General features: G+C 39.7%; 1 protein-coding gene across 4 annotated transcripts in view; it reads right to left on the bottom strand.

The window, feature by feature from the left end:
• Window positions 1–6: 6 nt before the first annotated feature.
• NUP98 (nucleoporin 98kDa) overlaps window positions 7–13,688 on the bottom strand; it is an 87,398-nt gene continuing 73,716 nt past the window's right edge. For all 4 annotated transcript variants that reach the window (XM_010849451.1, XM_010849454.1, XM_010849453.1 and 1 more), the window contains exons 26-33: window positions 11,087–11,244; window positions 10,148–10,291; window positions 9,020–9,162; window positions 5,644–5,865; window positions 3,354–3,595; window positions 2,741–2,895; window positions 1,344–1,455; window positions 7–1,234 (exon numbers count right to left, since the gene is read on the bottom strand). In XM_010849451.1, the coding sequence (XP_010847753.1) occupies window positions 1,017–1,234; window positions 1,344–1,455; window positions 2,741–2,895; window positions 3,354–3,595; window positions 5,644–5,865; window positions 9,020–9,162; window positions 10,148–10,291; window positions 11,087–11,244 (1,394 nt within the window). In that variant the 3' untranslated portion in view covers window positions 7–1,016. The remainder of the gene's footprint in view (window positions 1,235–1,343; window positions 1,456–2,740; window positions 2,896–3,353; window positions 3,596–5,643; window positions 5,866–9,019; window positions 9,163–10,147; window positions 10,292–11,086; window positions 11,245–13,688) is intronic.

Raw genomic sequence — 13,688 nt, 5'->3', positions numbered from 1 at the left:
TTTTCATGCATAAAGACCCAGGCGTGGCCATGCTGTCCATGATAGCCCGCACACCAGCAGTCTCCGGTGGTTACCTGGGGCTCCCCAGAGCTGGCTACAGTGTAGAGAAGACCCTCTGCCTGTCCCTGCCTCAGTGAGGGCTTTACCTTCTGCAACTGTGGGAAATGCTTTGGGCTAGAATGGGAGGGAAAGGGAGGGCTACCCGATCTACCATGTTTCATTGAAACTCATCAGGGAAATTCAGGCAGGAGGCCTTGCCAGATGACTGAAAACCAGGCACCAAAATGAGTTCTGGGAGTTTCCCAGAGACCAGGAGTCTGAGACCAAGGGCTCCTGCACAGGGAAGTTGTGGTGTTCACGGGAACATTCAAGGCAGGAAGAACAATCAAGCCTTGAAGCCCCATGGCTCCATAGCAGGCACTCACTCTACCTTAAATGAGTCAGAAAGACCCTGTTCTGCTTCCTCAGTTCAATCCTCTCCTGATTCCAAAAGTCATGCAAATCATCAATCTACTCCAGAGACAGAGTCTCTTCCTTCTGTGGATAGTTCACTTGTTAAGGAAGGTCCTAGGTCAACACATTTGTCCCAGCCCCTGCCCCACTCCTTCTAAAGAGTCTGGGGATGAAAGGGCAGGAGTAGGAGCAGGGTAGCGGTTGGCATTGACAGTCACAAGATTCAGAATGGCTGAAGGAGGAAAAGCATTCCCTGGTTCTTTGGGGAATTCTGCCAAAGGTGCTTTATTGACCATTTCTAAAAAGGAAAAAAAAAAGAATGGCTCTTGAGGATGGTAAAGAGAGACTTGGCTCCTTTTTTGGGGGGTTCCAAAAGCCCTTATGCTACGTTTAGTATTAAGAAAGCCCTGAACAACTGGAGGTTGCTGCTTGGGCAGCAGGAAGGGAGGGGAGATTCCATGGCCAAGCCAGAGAACGGCAAACAGGGCAATCAACTTGATGCAGGAGCCCTCTGTGTGGTGAGTGTGAACAAGCATGTGAGTGTGGTGGGAGGAGCCCAGGGCTCACTGGCTCCCGACAGTCAGTTCCCGCAGGTAGGACTGTGTGAGGCTGCGCAGTTCCTCCAAGGCATAGTCCTCAGGCATGGGGAGCCGGCCAATGTGGGGAGCCAACAGGCGCAAAGGGACTCGCTGAGGGTCTGGCGTTGAGTCGGAGGTTGTATCAGAGGCATGCTGAAGGCTCAGTACCACCCGCAGCAGGTTGGCTACACGTTTGGCCATGTCTGGAGAAAAGAGCAGAGTGAGCACCAAACGAAGGGGTGAGGCAGGGGTATAATAATCACAAAGACAGGCAGTGAGCAGGCAGGCAGGGAGAGAAGGCGAGAGGCTGACCTGACTGAGCCAGGCGGTCCTTGGCATTGTAACACTGGATTTGCTCTATCCTGTTGCACAGTGAGGTCACTTTGGTGTGCAACTGCTCAAGTTCATAACCTGAGCAATCCACCTACAAAGAAGCAGGGAAACCAATTAGGCCAAAGGAACTCCCATCACTCCAATCCTATCCACAGACTGGCTATGCAACCCTCTGAAATGAGAGTGAGGTGAGGGAGGGGAAAACCCAAGAAGCTGGCCAGCAATGTCATGTTCCCACCGTCTAGCCTAGTTGCTGAAGACAAGACAGGATCTTAGCAATACACAACAGGAAAGCAATACAGTGTATAGGGCCTAGGACTGGGCAAGTTGTGAAATCACCATTCATGAACCATGTAATTAGCAAGCTTCAACAGAGCACCAAAAATCTATATAAATCTGGGTCAGAGACATGGTATTGACTTAAGAGCACAACAATGAGACGTGGAGCCCAAACTAGCACTTAACTTAGGTCTTCTTCTGACTCCAACTAAGAATTAGCACTTGATAATTAATGTAGATATCAACAGCAACTGTGATTTTGTTATCAACAGAAATCACTTCCTTTCCTATCACATTACAGTTGTTTAGTTGCTAAGTCGTGCCTGACTTCTCTGACCCCATGGACTGTAGCCCACCAGGCTCCTCTATCCACGGGATTTCCCAGGCAAGAATACTGGAGTGGGTTGCCATTTCCTCCTCTAGGGGATCTTCCCAAACCAGGGATCAAACTCACGTCTCCTGCACTGGTGGGCATACCATGGGCTTCCCTGGTATTACAGCTGTTGGTAATCTTTAAATATTTCAAAATTACAGTGCTAGAGCTTCTTATTTAGGATGTTAATAAAGCTCTTATTACATAGCACAAGTTTTTAATACTTTGATAATTCTATCTTAATATAATTGCTTTCTTTTGTAATCCTATATATTTATATCTTAGGCATTTAAAAACATTAGAGATCCATCCATAGGTGTCACCAGAATGCCCCCATAACACTTTCAATTTAAAACATGCCAAATATTATGTGAAAGAATTATCTACACTAAATCTCTGATCTTTACTGGATCTCTCAACCCAAAGCTTCTCACTTAAAACTAGTGGAAAAGGGTCGACAAGGGGAGGGGACTGACTAAGGACAAGTCTTAGGCATGTCCACTACACACTACTTAACAATAAGCCACAAAAAAATGTTTCAAGTTTTGATAGAGCTGTCATAATAGCTACATCAAATTTGTTTCATCAAAACATCTCTCCTGCACTGACAGTGCTATCTCTGTCAGTGAGTTTTTCAAGTTCTTGCTCAAGCCTTTGGCTGTCTCTATGGCTTTATGGGCCAGGGAAAAAGAAAACCAGGCCATGGTTTAAGGAGCTCAGGTACCTGCTGTATATGACGGAGCATTTCAATGACCCTAATGTAGTCCAGGTAAACAAGCCCAGATGTTTCCCAGTCCTGGATTAGGCCACTGCGCTCCAGAGGTGCCAGGTCTTCCAAGAACCCCTTCAGGTAGTCATAGTTCTCATTAATAATGGCATCTGAAGAAACAAAATATTGACCAAAAGTGTACAGAGGAAGGAGATGGCAGAAATCCAAGACAGGATGAAAAGGAAAATTATGTTGGGTCAGACTTGAGAATTACAGTAGATATTTCAAAATTCTCTTAAAGAAACTGTAAAGAATTCCTGGTATCAGTTTCCCAAATAGCGATCTCTGGTGTTGCTGAATGAAACTCCCTAAACAATGAGCTTAACGCAATTAGTGCCCATCAAGAATATTCCTGGCAGATGGGAATATAACAGATATTGCTGTTGACCTCTGCCCCTCACCCTCACTAAGCATCTTCTGCACAGGGAGCTTTTACAAAGTGTGATCTGATTCAAGTCTGCCATGCTCTGTACTGATCACTGTCCCTGGCCTGACTCATCATGGGCTCAGAGGTTTGAAGAATTGGGGGTGATCCCAGGAGACACAGACCCTGGTCTGAAGCACTCACCAGAAGCTAAGTGCCGGATGACGAGCTTGTGGCACCTGTTCCAGTGTCCTGCTTTAAATAAGTAGAGGGCCTCCAAGTGCTTGTCGGATTCCATGTGTGCTCGCACTGCTTTGGCCTCATGAATCCATTCAGCGGGCACACAAAGCTTCTCGGTCAGGAAAGTCTCCTTAGCCCAAGATTCAGGGGTCTCCAACAGCTGGCAGTGCCGGGTAAGCAGCTCTCGAACAGCCTTCTCCCGTGTGCTATAGGAGGAAACGTCAGCTGGGATAAATCTCATCCTTACTGACGGAGAAGGCTGCCTCAGATGGCTCAAAGTGGCCCCTGAGGTAGTCTCCTAAACTGCAGGTCCTGACCCATAGAGGATCACCTCAAGCTTCACTTAAGGTGACATACCAGCATTAATTTTTAAAATGAAATAGAACAGAAGCACATTGTATTTTCATGGTCAAAACAGTCTGAGGATGAATACTCTTGGGAAGGTTGTCCACTGCCCCCAAAAGGCTTTGTCCTCACTGGCTCATTTCTCTTTTCTAACTATACTGGAATATCGTTGATGTTGCACAATGTTTGCTATACAATGGTGTACAGCAACATATGTTCATTCTTTAATTTTTCTCATATAGGTCATCACAGAATATTGAGCAGAGCTCACTGTACTATAGAGCAGGTCCTTGTTGCTTATCCATCTTATATACAGTACAGAGTGTGTGTGGGTTCATCCCAGCAGGCTCATTTCTTTGTTTCCTTTCTAGAACAGGAGATGAAGGATGAGATAGGGGAATTCTGGACCCACCGAGCAGTCCTCTGCAGTCCATTCTCAACCTCCTCTCTGCCCTTTCTCTCACATGGTCAGTGTAAGTAAACAAAGTTGACAGTTTTACAACATAAGGTCCTTTCTAGGTCCTGTTTTTTCCCTTATAGCCATCAGGCTTCCTAATTCATTTTCTCTTTACTCCTAGACTTAGGCTAAACTCACTCTTTCTGCTCTTAAGTCCACTTAAAGAGATTTCTTCTTCTGGCCAAAGGATCTCTCATTTGAATTTCAGATCAAAGCTATTCTCATCTTAGATTCTTTTGTCAACGCCTAGGCTTTTTAAGAATTCCCAGTCTCCGGACATCTGCCTCCTTTTCCTCTCCTCTTTAGGAAGCAGGATCTGCTTTCCCACAGCCAGTCATCAATCATCCCATCAGCCAGCCTTCTACCATGCGAAATTCTCCAAGAATTTAAATTCTCCAAGTATTTAAATAAACGCAGAGGGAAATTCTGGGGTCATTTTGCCTCCTGGTAAGGAGGAAGAGGAAAGAGAAATTCCTTAAAGGGAAGGTTGTGCTGGATGCTTTATATTTTTACTCTTTTAATTTCATAGTCACCTTTGAACAGAGATTAGCAATATTATGATTTTACAGATTAAAAAACTGAGGCCTAGAGACTACCTTGACTCTAAGTCAAAAATGAGTAAGTTTTACCCTAGGTCAAAGTGAGTACATGCTGAAGCCAGAATTTAGAAAGACCAGACTACAAAACAACTTTCCATGCCCTACGGAATGACAGATAGTATAGTACAATGATTAAGAGCACAGATTCTGGGTATCTTGAATTGAAAGCCTCACTCTGCCATTTACTAGCTATGTGATCTTGAACAAAAGTTATCTAATCTCTGTATGCCTTGAGCTGCTCATCTATAAACAGACAATAAGAATGTCTATCTCATAGGTTCATTATCACCATTAAACAAGTTAATATATTTAAAGTACTTACAACAGAATAGAAAGATATATAAAAACATTATATAAATTATATAACAAAGCATTGTGTTAAGTGTTTTTGTTCTTAGTAATATGCCATGCCGCTACCAATAACAAAAAACCTCCGGCTTTATACAGTTCACAGCAGGGGGTAAAGGTGTTTCTCTGGTTTTCATTCAGGACAGAGAACCAAAACATTATGCATCTGGGCAAGATTGTATTGGTAAATAGGTAAACACAACACTATCAAACTTGAGGAATGGATGGCAAGGGAAGAGAGAAAACCAGTGGACAGAGACAAAGAAGGGGTACTCCTTGCCAACCTTTACGGATCCACTGAAGCAACACAGCCAGCATTACTTCTGCATAATTCTAAACATACCACATTCAAGGAATTTGTGCCTAAGTTAATGGGATTTTTCCACCCAGGTATATCCTTCTTTTCCACTTATTTCCCATACCGATTTAATAGGTGTTTAGACTGATTCCTTTGTTGCCCTGTAGGGCTAGAGGCACCCAGTGCATCTGATGGCTTCTCACTCACCTTGAGTTGTCAATGTGCAGGAGGACAAAGATGGCCCACTCCCAAAGGCCCTCACTCTCCAGTTGGCCAGCATAACTGGCCTGCAGCACACCCTCACACTGCTCTGAGAGATGGGTATAGTTAAGAGCCCGCAGCACCTCCCACAAGTGCCAGCTTAGGCGATAGTCCAAAGGATCCGCAGTTACGCTTCGAGGCTCCAGCAGCTGGTTGAGGTCATAATGTCTGCAAAGGAGAATGTGCTGAGTTACCAAACCCAGTCAGCAGACCACCTGCACTGGATAGGTTAACTCTTTCAGCCACAGCTTAGAAAACAATAAAGGCAAGTACCCTAGAGCAGAAGCATCATAAGCCTTACAGTCTTCCTCCTCTAGGTTTAGCCAGATTACAGATCCTACCAAAAACCAAGGAACTTCCCTTCTCAGGCTCTTCTAACAAGTCTGATGGTATTTCTTTGGTCTATTTTTACCATTCTGGTACAGGAAGTCTTCACAACTTTCACCCTTTCATTATTATAGTGTCTTTTCCTTAACCATTAAAAAAAATTTAAGTTTCCTTAGTATCTTTCACATTGTTCTACTATCTGAAGTTGCTGAAGTGCTACTTCACCTGTTTATCTGAACACCTGACTAGTCTTAATGATGGTTATGTCCTTCCTTTTGCTTTACAGTTGGTATTATTCTTTATACAGAAATCCAAGTACCCAAGGTTTGAAAGTCTCCCTAAGGCTTTTGCTTTTTCTTCTGCAAGGGGCCCAAGGATCTCAATGATTCTGGACCAGTTTGTGTGTGATGTTCTTAACTTCCAAATCCCAGACCGTAAGAACAGTAAGAATGAAGATCCCATACCCACAAGCTTTAAAGATCTAGGCGTTGGTTTACCAACCAGAGTGTTTCCATTTCACCTAAGATCCCAGACATCTCACAAGTACCTACACCTTGCCAAGTAATGAGTAGTTTTTCTTGCCCAGTACTGTCAAACTGAACTTTGTGTGATAATGGAAATGTTCTATAATCTGCTTTGACCAATAAGATAGCCACTAGCCATGTGTGGCTATTAAACACTTGAAATATGGCTAGTGCGAATGAGTAATTAAACTAAGATTAGGATTTTCTATCTCAGTCTGGCTTTGATTTCTGGCATATTGAGATATATGCTTTTTTTCTTCCTCTTTTTTCTTGTTTGACAGTAAAAGAGGTGACATACAATAACTATACATATTTAGAATATACAGTTTTCGCAAGTTCAAACACATATATACACCTGTGAAACTACCACCAAGATCAAGATAACAAGCTAACCTATCACCTCCAAAAGGTTCCAGAAGCCCCTCTGTGATTCCTCTCTCCTACCTATCCCTACACCTACTCTTCCCACTCAACAACTGATTCCTCTATCATTATAGATTAGTTTGCATTTTACAGTATTATATAAATTGAAATCAAACAGTAGGTATAGTTTGGGGAAGTATTTTTTTTTCTTGTCTCTTCAAAACTAAGTAAAAGTACTTTATAATTCGCCATTGCTGCTGTGTGTTATCAACAGTTACTGGTGAGGTAGTCTTCCATTGTAGAGACGTACCACAATTGGCTTATCCAATCACCTATTGATGGAAATTTGGGCTATTTCCTGTTTTGAACCTTTACAAATAAAACTGCTATCAACACATACACAGACATATATTTTCATTGCCCTCAGGTAAATACTTAGAGGAGTATAATGACTGAATCACATGTATGTAGGTGTATGTTAAACTTTTTTTTAGCTACCAAACTCTTTCCCCAAGTGCCAGTATTATTTATATTTTCCCCCAGCAGTGTTGAGAATTTCAACTGCTCCACATCCATGATGACATTTGGTAAAGGTCTTTTAAAAATTCTAACCATTCTAACTGATGGGTAGTGGCATCCCACGACAGCTTTAATTTGCATGTCCCTGATGTCTACCAATGTTAAACAACTTTTCATGGGCTTGACATGTAGATCTTCTTTGGTGAAGCATCTTTGAAATATTTTCCCATTTTTAAACTGGATTGTTCTCTTATTATTGAGTTCAAAGAGTTCTTTACATGTTCTGGATAAAAGTTCTTTATCAGATATATGAATTGAAAATATATTTTCCCAATCTGTAGCTTGTCTTTTCAATCTCTTACAGACATTAAAAAAGAATAAGGACAAGTTACAAATAACTTTATGCGAATAAATCTGGTGACTTTGGTAAAACAGAAAAATTCCTTAGGAAAAACAAATGAACAAAACTGACTCAAGAAAAAAACTATTACAACATAAAAAAGAACTATTAGATACCCCCATTAAAGTGGCAGGGTGTGGGGGGCGGCAGCAAAAGATTTCAACAGACATTTCAGGAAGATATGTAGATGGTAAATAAACACATGAAAAAACACTTGCCATCATTAGGTATTAGGGGGAATGCAAATTAAAACACAGTTTTAGTTATGTGTATTTTACAACAAGAGACTATTATTCTAAAATTAGTATAGTTAATTTAAAAGAAAGTATTTAAAGATCTGAAGTGAGATGTGAGCTACTACTGACTAGAGAAAACTGCTCAGTGTTTCTGATGTAAGGTAAAAAGACAGCTCTGAGATAGTTTAAATTATTTGATTAGATATAACAACATGTTAATATATTAGTTTCTTATTAAGCACACAAAAAAAGAGACACCAGTATATGACCACTAAAATGATGAAGTTTTAAAAGCCAATAATAACAAATTTTGAGGAGGATTTGGAGCAATTATAGATCTTGATGGGACTTTAAGCACAAGTGGTCATAGCAGCTTTATTCTTAGTATATCCTAAGACAAAAAAAATTGTTCACTAACAAATGAATAAAAATTAAATTTCTGATATACATATTAATATGGATAAATCTCAGAATCACCATGTTGGGTAAAAAAAAAAAAAGCAGGCACAAAAGATAACATACAGAATTATAAAAAATTCTGTAATAGCAAAGTAATCTACAATAATGAAAAGTCAGTAGTTGTCTAGGGTGTGGACTGACTGCAAAGGGACATGAGGGAACTTTTGGAGGGTAATGTAAATGCTATCAGATAGTGATGGTAGTTATATTACATTAAAAAATATGAAACCACACACTTTATTATCAATATATATAAATTGTATCTCATTGAAGTTGATTAAAATAATTTTGTTTTTAAAATTTTTATTAAAATATAATTGATTTAAAATGTAAATTTTTAGATTTCTAATTCTAGTTCCCATGCTCTTTGAACTCCATTAGTTTTATTTTGTGATTAATATAATCTTATGGCAATTTGACCACATATAAAAGGGAAAGAACTCCCTAAGGTTCATGGAACCCTCAAAAGTGATTATAACACATGACTGATTTACCTGTCACTGTAGAGTTTTAGAAGGTGAAAGCAGACATCTTGAAGAGGTCTCTGTGAGTCTTGCTCCTCCTCTACCACATATCCAGAGCCCTCCAGGTATGAGGGAAGTGGACAGCAGGCGTATCTGTCACTATCAGAGGTATTCTGAAGTTAAGAATTTGATAAAACAATACGTCAGCTCCAAGTATGTTTCACTAGATGATGATATGTCTCAGTTACTCAGATGTGTATTAAGAATGATGTGACATCCACTAAAGGACTGTTTCAAGGATTTTAAACTTCATTACACTCGGGTTTTTTTAGTGTTCTTTTTTCCCTGACAAATAATTCTGGCAAATGATATCAATGACAATACAAATTAACAGTAAGAAAAGAACCAAATAATGGCATTAAAAACATTAAGAATACTTTAACCTCCAAATACACAAGGAATATGAAATATTAATATAATGATATTTAGAGGCAAATTTCAGACGTGCTAATTTGGGGCTATACTAAACACAAGGTCAGGCTGTAGCTCAGGGAATTCCTGAAGGAATAAAACAGCATTAGGAATGAAGAAAAACCCTCTGATGATGGTGCAGGAAAACAGCAGTAAGAAAATAAATTATGGGATTTCCTGACGGTCCAGTGGTTAAGAATCTGTCTTGCAAGGCAGAAGACACTGGTTCGATCCCTGGTCTAGGAAGATCCCACATGGCAAGAGGCAGCTGAGCCCGTGTGTCACAACTATTGAAGCTCACATGCCCTAGAGCCTGTGTTCCTCAAGAGAAGCCACCGCCATGAGAAGCCCACACACTGCAACTAAAGAGTAGCCTTCACTCGCCCAACTAGAGAAAGCCTGAGGGAAGCAACAAAGACCCAGCGTAGCAGAAAATAATACAATCACTTAAAAAAAAAAGAGTAAACTGTGGAAACTCATTGTATTAAGCAAAACATAAGCAGATATTTGAAGAAATTTCCCATCATTTCCTGTGTCCATTTCAATTTTACAGTAATTTCAAAAAAGTAGTTAGAAAAAAGTATTGTGAAATATGATTTGATGGTTTTTTTTTTCCTCTGGAGTACTTTTCTAGTAAAATCAGAACTCCTACCAGAACTTGTGCTTGGTTCTACTGGATACATGTACCTGAAATGCTTCTTCATACATGCTGAGCGCCTTGGAAATGGAAGCTGTTGGTGGAAGCAAATACCAAAGATGGACAGCCAGGGAGCGTTTCCAATCCAACTGGGAGCACACATTGATTTGCTTCTGCTCTGAGAGCTGCCACACCTGCAGGAGGCAAAATCACCACCACAGCTCTACATTATATATTACCTTGTTATTGCCCAGGCTTGCATGCTGCTCACTTATTTAAGTTGCATTTAAAATGATTTAAATAGCAGTGTTAATGGCCCAGATATAAACTACACAGTTCCCTGGTGGCAGGTGACTGGGTGGGCTAAATAGGAGGCACTTAGACAATAAGTGCACTGAGAAGTGATGAGAACCACTCACTGCCCACAGTGGTCAACTTTTTAAGACGTGAATAAATTCTGATCAGTGACTATGTTTTTGGAAATTGATGGCAAGTAAAACAGGTAGGCAGGAAGAAAACTGGCTTAAAGTCATTATGATACATCATACATAAAATGAAAGAGAAGTGGCTATTAAAAAAAGAGAGGCCAAACAACATGAAAAAGTGTCCATATTCAGTAAGTTCCCAAGAAAAGCTGCAGAACTATGTATAATTCTATTTGAATATATACAGGTATAAATGTGCATGCTTTATATGTCAGAATATACTTAAAATATGTCTAGAAAGACAGATAATGAATTATGTTATCACTATTATAGGGGTTATGGCAAATTTTAACATTTTAATTTCTATACAACCAGTATTTTCTTCCCCCACAATGTACATACTGTACCTTTCTAATTTGAAAATATTTCTGCTCAAAGTTAAATACAAGTTGCTTAGTTACAGGTAACAATGCACAACTTAAAAGATAGCTCTTTGCCTTAACTTCAAGTAATCCTGAATCTATGAAAAAATTTATGTGAGTTCACAAGAAAAGAAGAAAATACCGGTTTTCCAGCCAAGAGGGCAAAGATGCGCAGTCTCTCCTCCTGGATGAAGCAGTCAGCCTGGAGTTGATGCCAATCCACCAGCTGCATAGTAAGCAGCTCACGAACTGATTGGCTGCCAACCAACTGGGATAAAAGAAGAGCAAGACGATGATCACCTACAAGAGAAACAGAAGTTCTTTGGTGATACTGAGAATTTACAGACTTGGAAAAATACGTAGGGGCATTATCTTATTTCTTCTGGCCCCCAGAAACACCTCTGACTGCTTTTGGCAGTAGTGCTGAAAGACTGAGTAGAAAATTTTTGACTAGGGTAGAAAATCTTCAAAGTAGCTTAACCTAATTACATACAGACTGTACAGTACACAGAGAATTAGACCATAAATTAAGAGAATAATTCTTTGTTTCATCCCTAACTGACCTCCTTAAAGTCAATGCTCCTTTTCCTTATCCTTTTGTTTTTGGATATGGGTCAGTGCTTACATGACTAAAGTACGATGTCCTGCCCGGAAACTAAGGCTCTCATCACAAAGCGTTTCCTTAACACACTAAAGACACTTGGAGGAAAGAAATCATGCATCAGGAACACATCTGGAAATATGTTAATAGGTCAAGCCGTCTCCCTGCTTACCTGTATACAAGTAACCAAAACATGACTGGGCTATGATTCATGCAGGTAATGTTGCAGCCCATTTGACCATGAGCTGCTAGTATTCTAAATGAATCACAATAAAGGAATAAAGGTTATTTCTGTGTATCTACTGGACAAGTTCTGATAAGAAACTGGTATATCATATCTTGACTCAATCATTAAGGTCATTTTTCTTGGCTCTGATAACCAATTTAGCTTCAACCAATCCTTGACTTTTCACATAAGACTTTCCTGAATGACAAGAACATGTGCTTGAACAAATGGAAGGAGTCTAGAAAACTTCAAGTTGATTTTAGTGTATGGTGTGATGTGACGATCTAAATTCATCTTTTACAAGTGAACATTCAACTATTCCAGCATTATCTGTTGAAAAGATTGTCCTTTTCACATTTAAACTATCTTGGCACTTTTTTGTCAAAAATCAACTGACTGTAAGCACAACAGTTTTATATTTGGATTCTCATTTCTGTTCCATTGATGTGAATGTTCATCCTTATGCTGATTCCACATTGCTGTGACTGCTGTCCCCAATCTTAGGGTGAAATCATCCTATCTTTTCAACATTAAGTATGATGTTAGATGCAGTTTTTTTGGTATATTTGCTTTGATACCAGGACAATAATGTTGCCATAGGTGAGGTGAAAAGTGCTCCCTCCTATTTTCTGGAACAGTTGTAGAAAATTGGTATTCTTTCTTTCTTCTTGCAGCAATGTACGGCTTGCAGGGTCTTAGTTCCCTGACCAAGGACTGAACCCGGGCCCTCGGCAGTGGAGTCCTAACCACTGGACTGCCAGGGAATCCCTTCGTATTATTTCTTCTTTTAAAAGCTTAAGTGTATTCACCAGGTAAGACATCTGGGCCTGAGCTTTTCTAAGTGAAAATTGCAAATTACTAATTCAACTTCTTACAGATCTATTTAGATTTTCTACTTTTTATTGAATTTTGATAATTATACCTTCCTAGGAATTTTCAATTTCATCCAAATTGTTGCATTTGTTGACATAGAATTGCTTATAGTATTTCCTTTTCTGCAGTAGCAATGGTCACTCTTTCATTCCTATTTTTGGCAATGTTATCTTTCCTCTTTTTTTCACTGTCAGTGTAGTTAAAGATTTATAAACTTTCTTGATCTTTTCAAAAAACTAACTTTGGTTTTATCAATTCCTCTACTGTTTCTATTATCATTCCTCTAATGTTTTCATTATCACTGAATTCTGTTCTAATCTTTAATATTTCCTCCTTCTACCTTTGGGTTTAGTTTTCTCTTCTTTTGCTAATTCCTCAACATAGAAGCTTAGATTATAATTTGAGGAGTCTCTTCTTGTTGAGTAGGTACCAAGTAATGCTTCTTACTGACAGTGTTTTAAGTATACTATATTCTTGACTTTGTTTAGTTAGTTCTCTATCAATTATTGAAAGTGGAGGTAGGAAGAGAAGCAAAAGTTTTTAATAAGCTAAAACATAGTGCCTTGCCAAAAGCTTAATCTTAGGGTAAGAAAAAAAGGGGAGGAAAAGTAGAGTTTGTGAATGAATAAATCTAAGGACCTGACTTCCGGCAATCCTCTTCCACTCACATCTATGTGTATCTCTTAAATGGTTCATAACCTTTATAACTTTATAGAAGGTCAATCCTGAAGACAAGTTTTCATTGTATAAATGTATGAAGATTACCTAAGGCACAAATTGAAAATAAACCCAGTTGATGGCTCCAATTAGTTGGCTTCAGTAAACAAGGTTTCAGTAAAGTTTGATCAAGGATCTAATTATATACATATTAAACTGAACTATGTCATCCTTTTGGAGAAGGCAATGGCACCCCACTCCAGTACTCTTGCCTGGAAAATCCTATGGATGGAGGAGCCTGGTAGGCTGCAGTCCGTGGGGTCGCTAAGAGTCAGACACGACTGAGCGATTTCACTTTGACTTTTCACTTTCATGCACTGGAGAAGG

This window comes from Bison bison, unplaced genomic scaffold (genome assembly GCF_000754665.1).
Source record: "Bison bison bison isolate TAMUID 2011002044 unplaced genomic scaffold, Bison_UMD1.0 scf7180017864284, whole genome shotgun sequence".
Lineage (NCBI taxonomy): Eukaryota > Metazoa > Chordata > Mammalia > Artiodactyla > Bovidae > Bison > Bison bison.
Note: the sequence above shows the minus strand (reverse complement) of the source record. Positions and strands in the feature narration are given on the sequence as shown.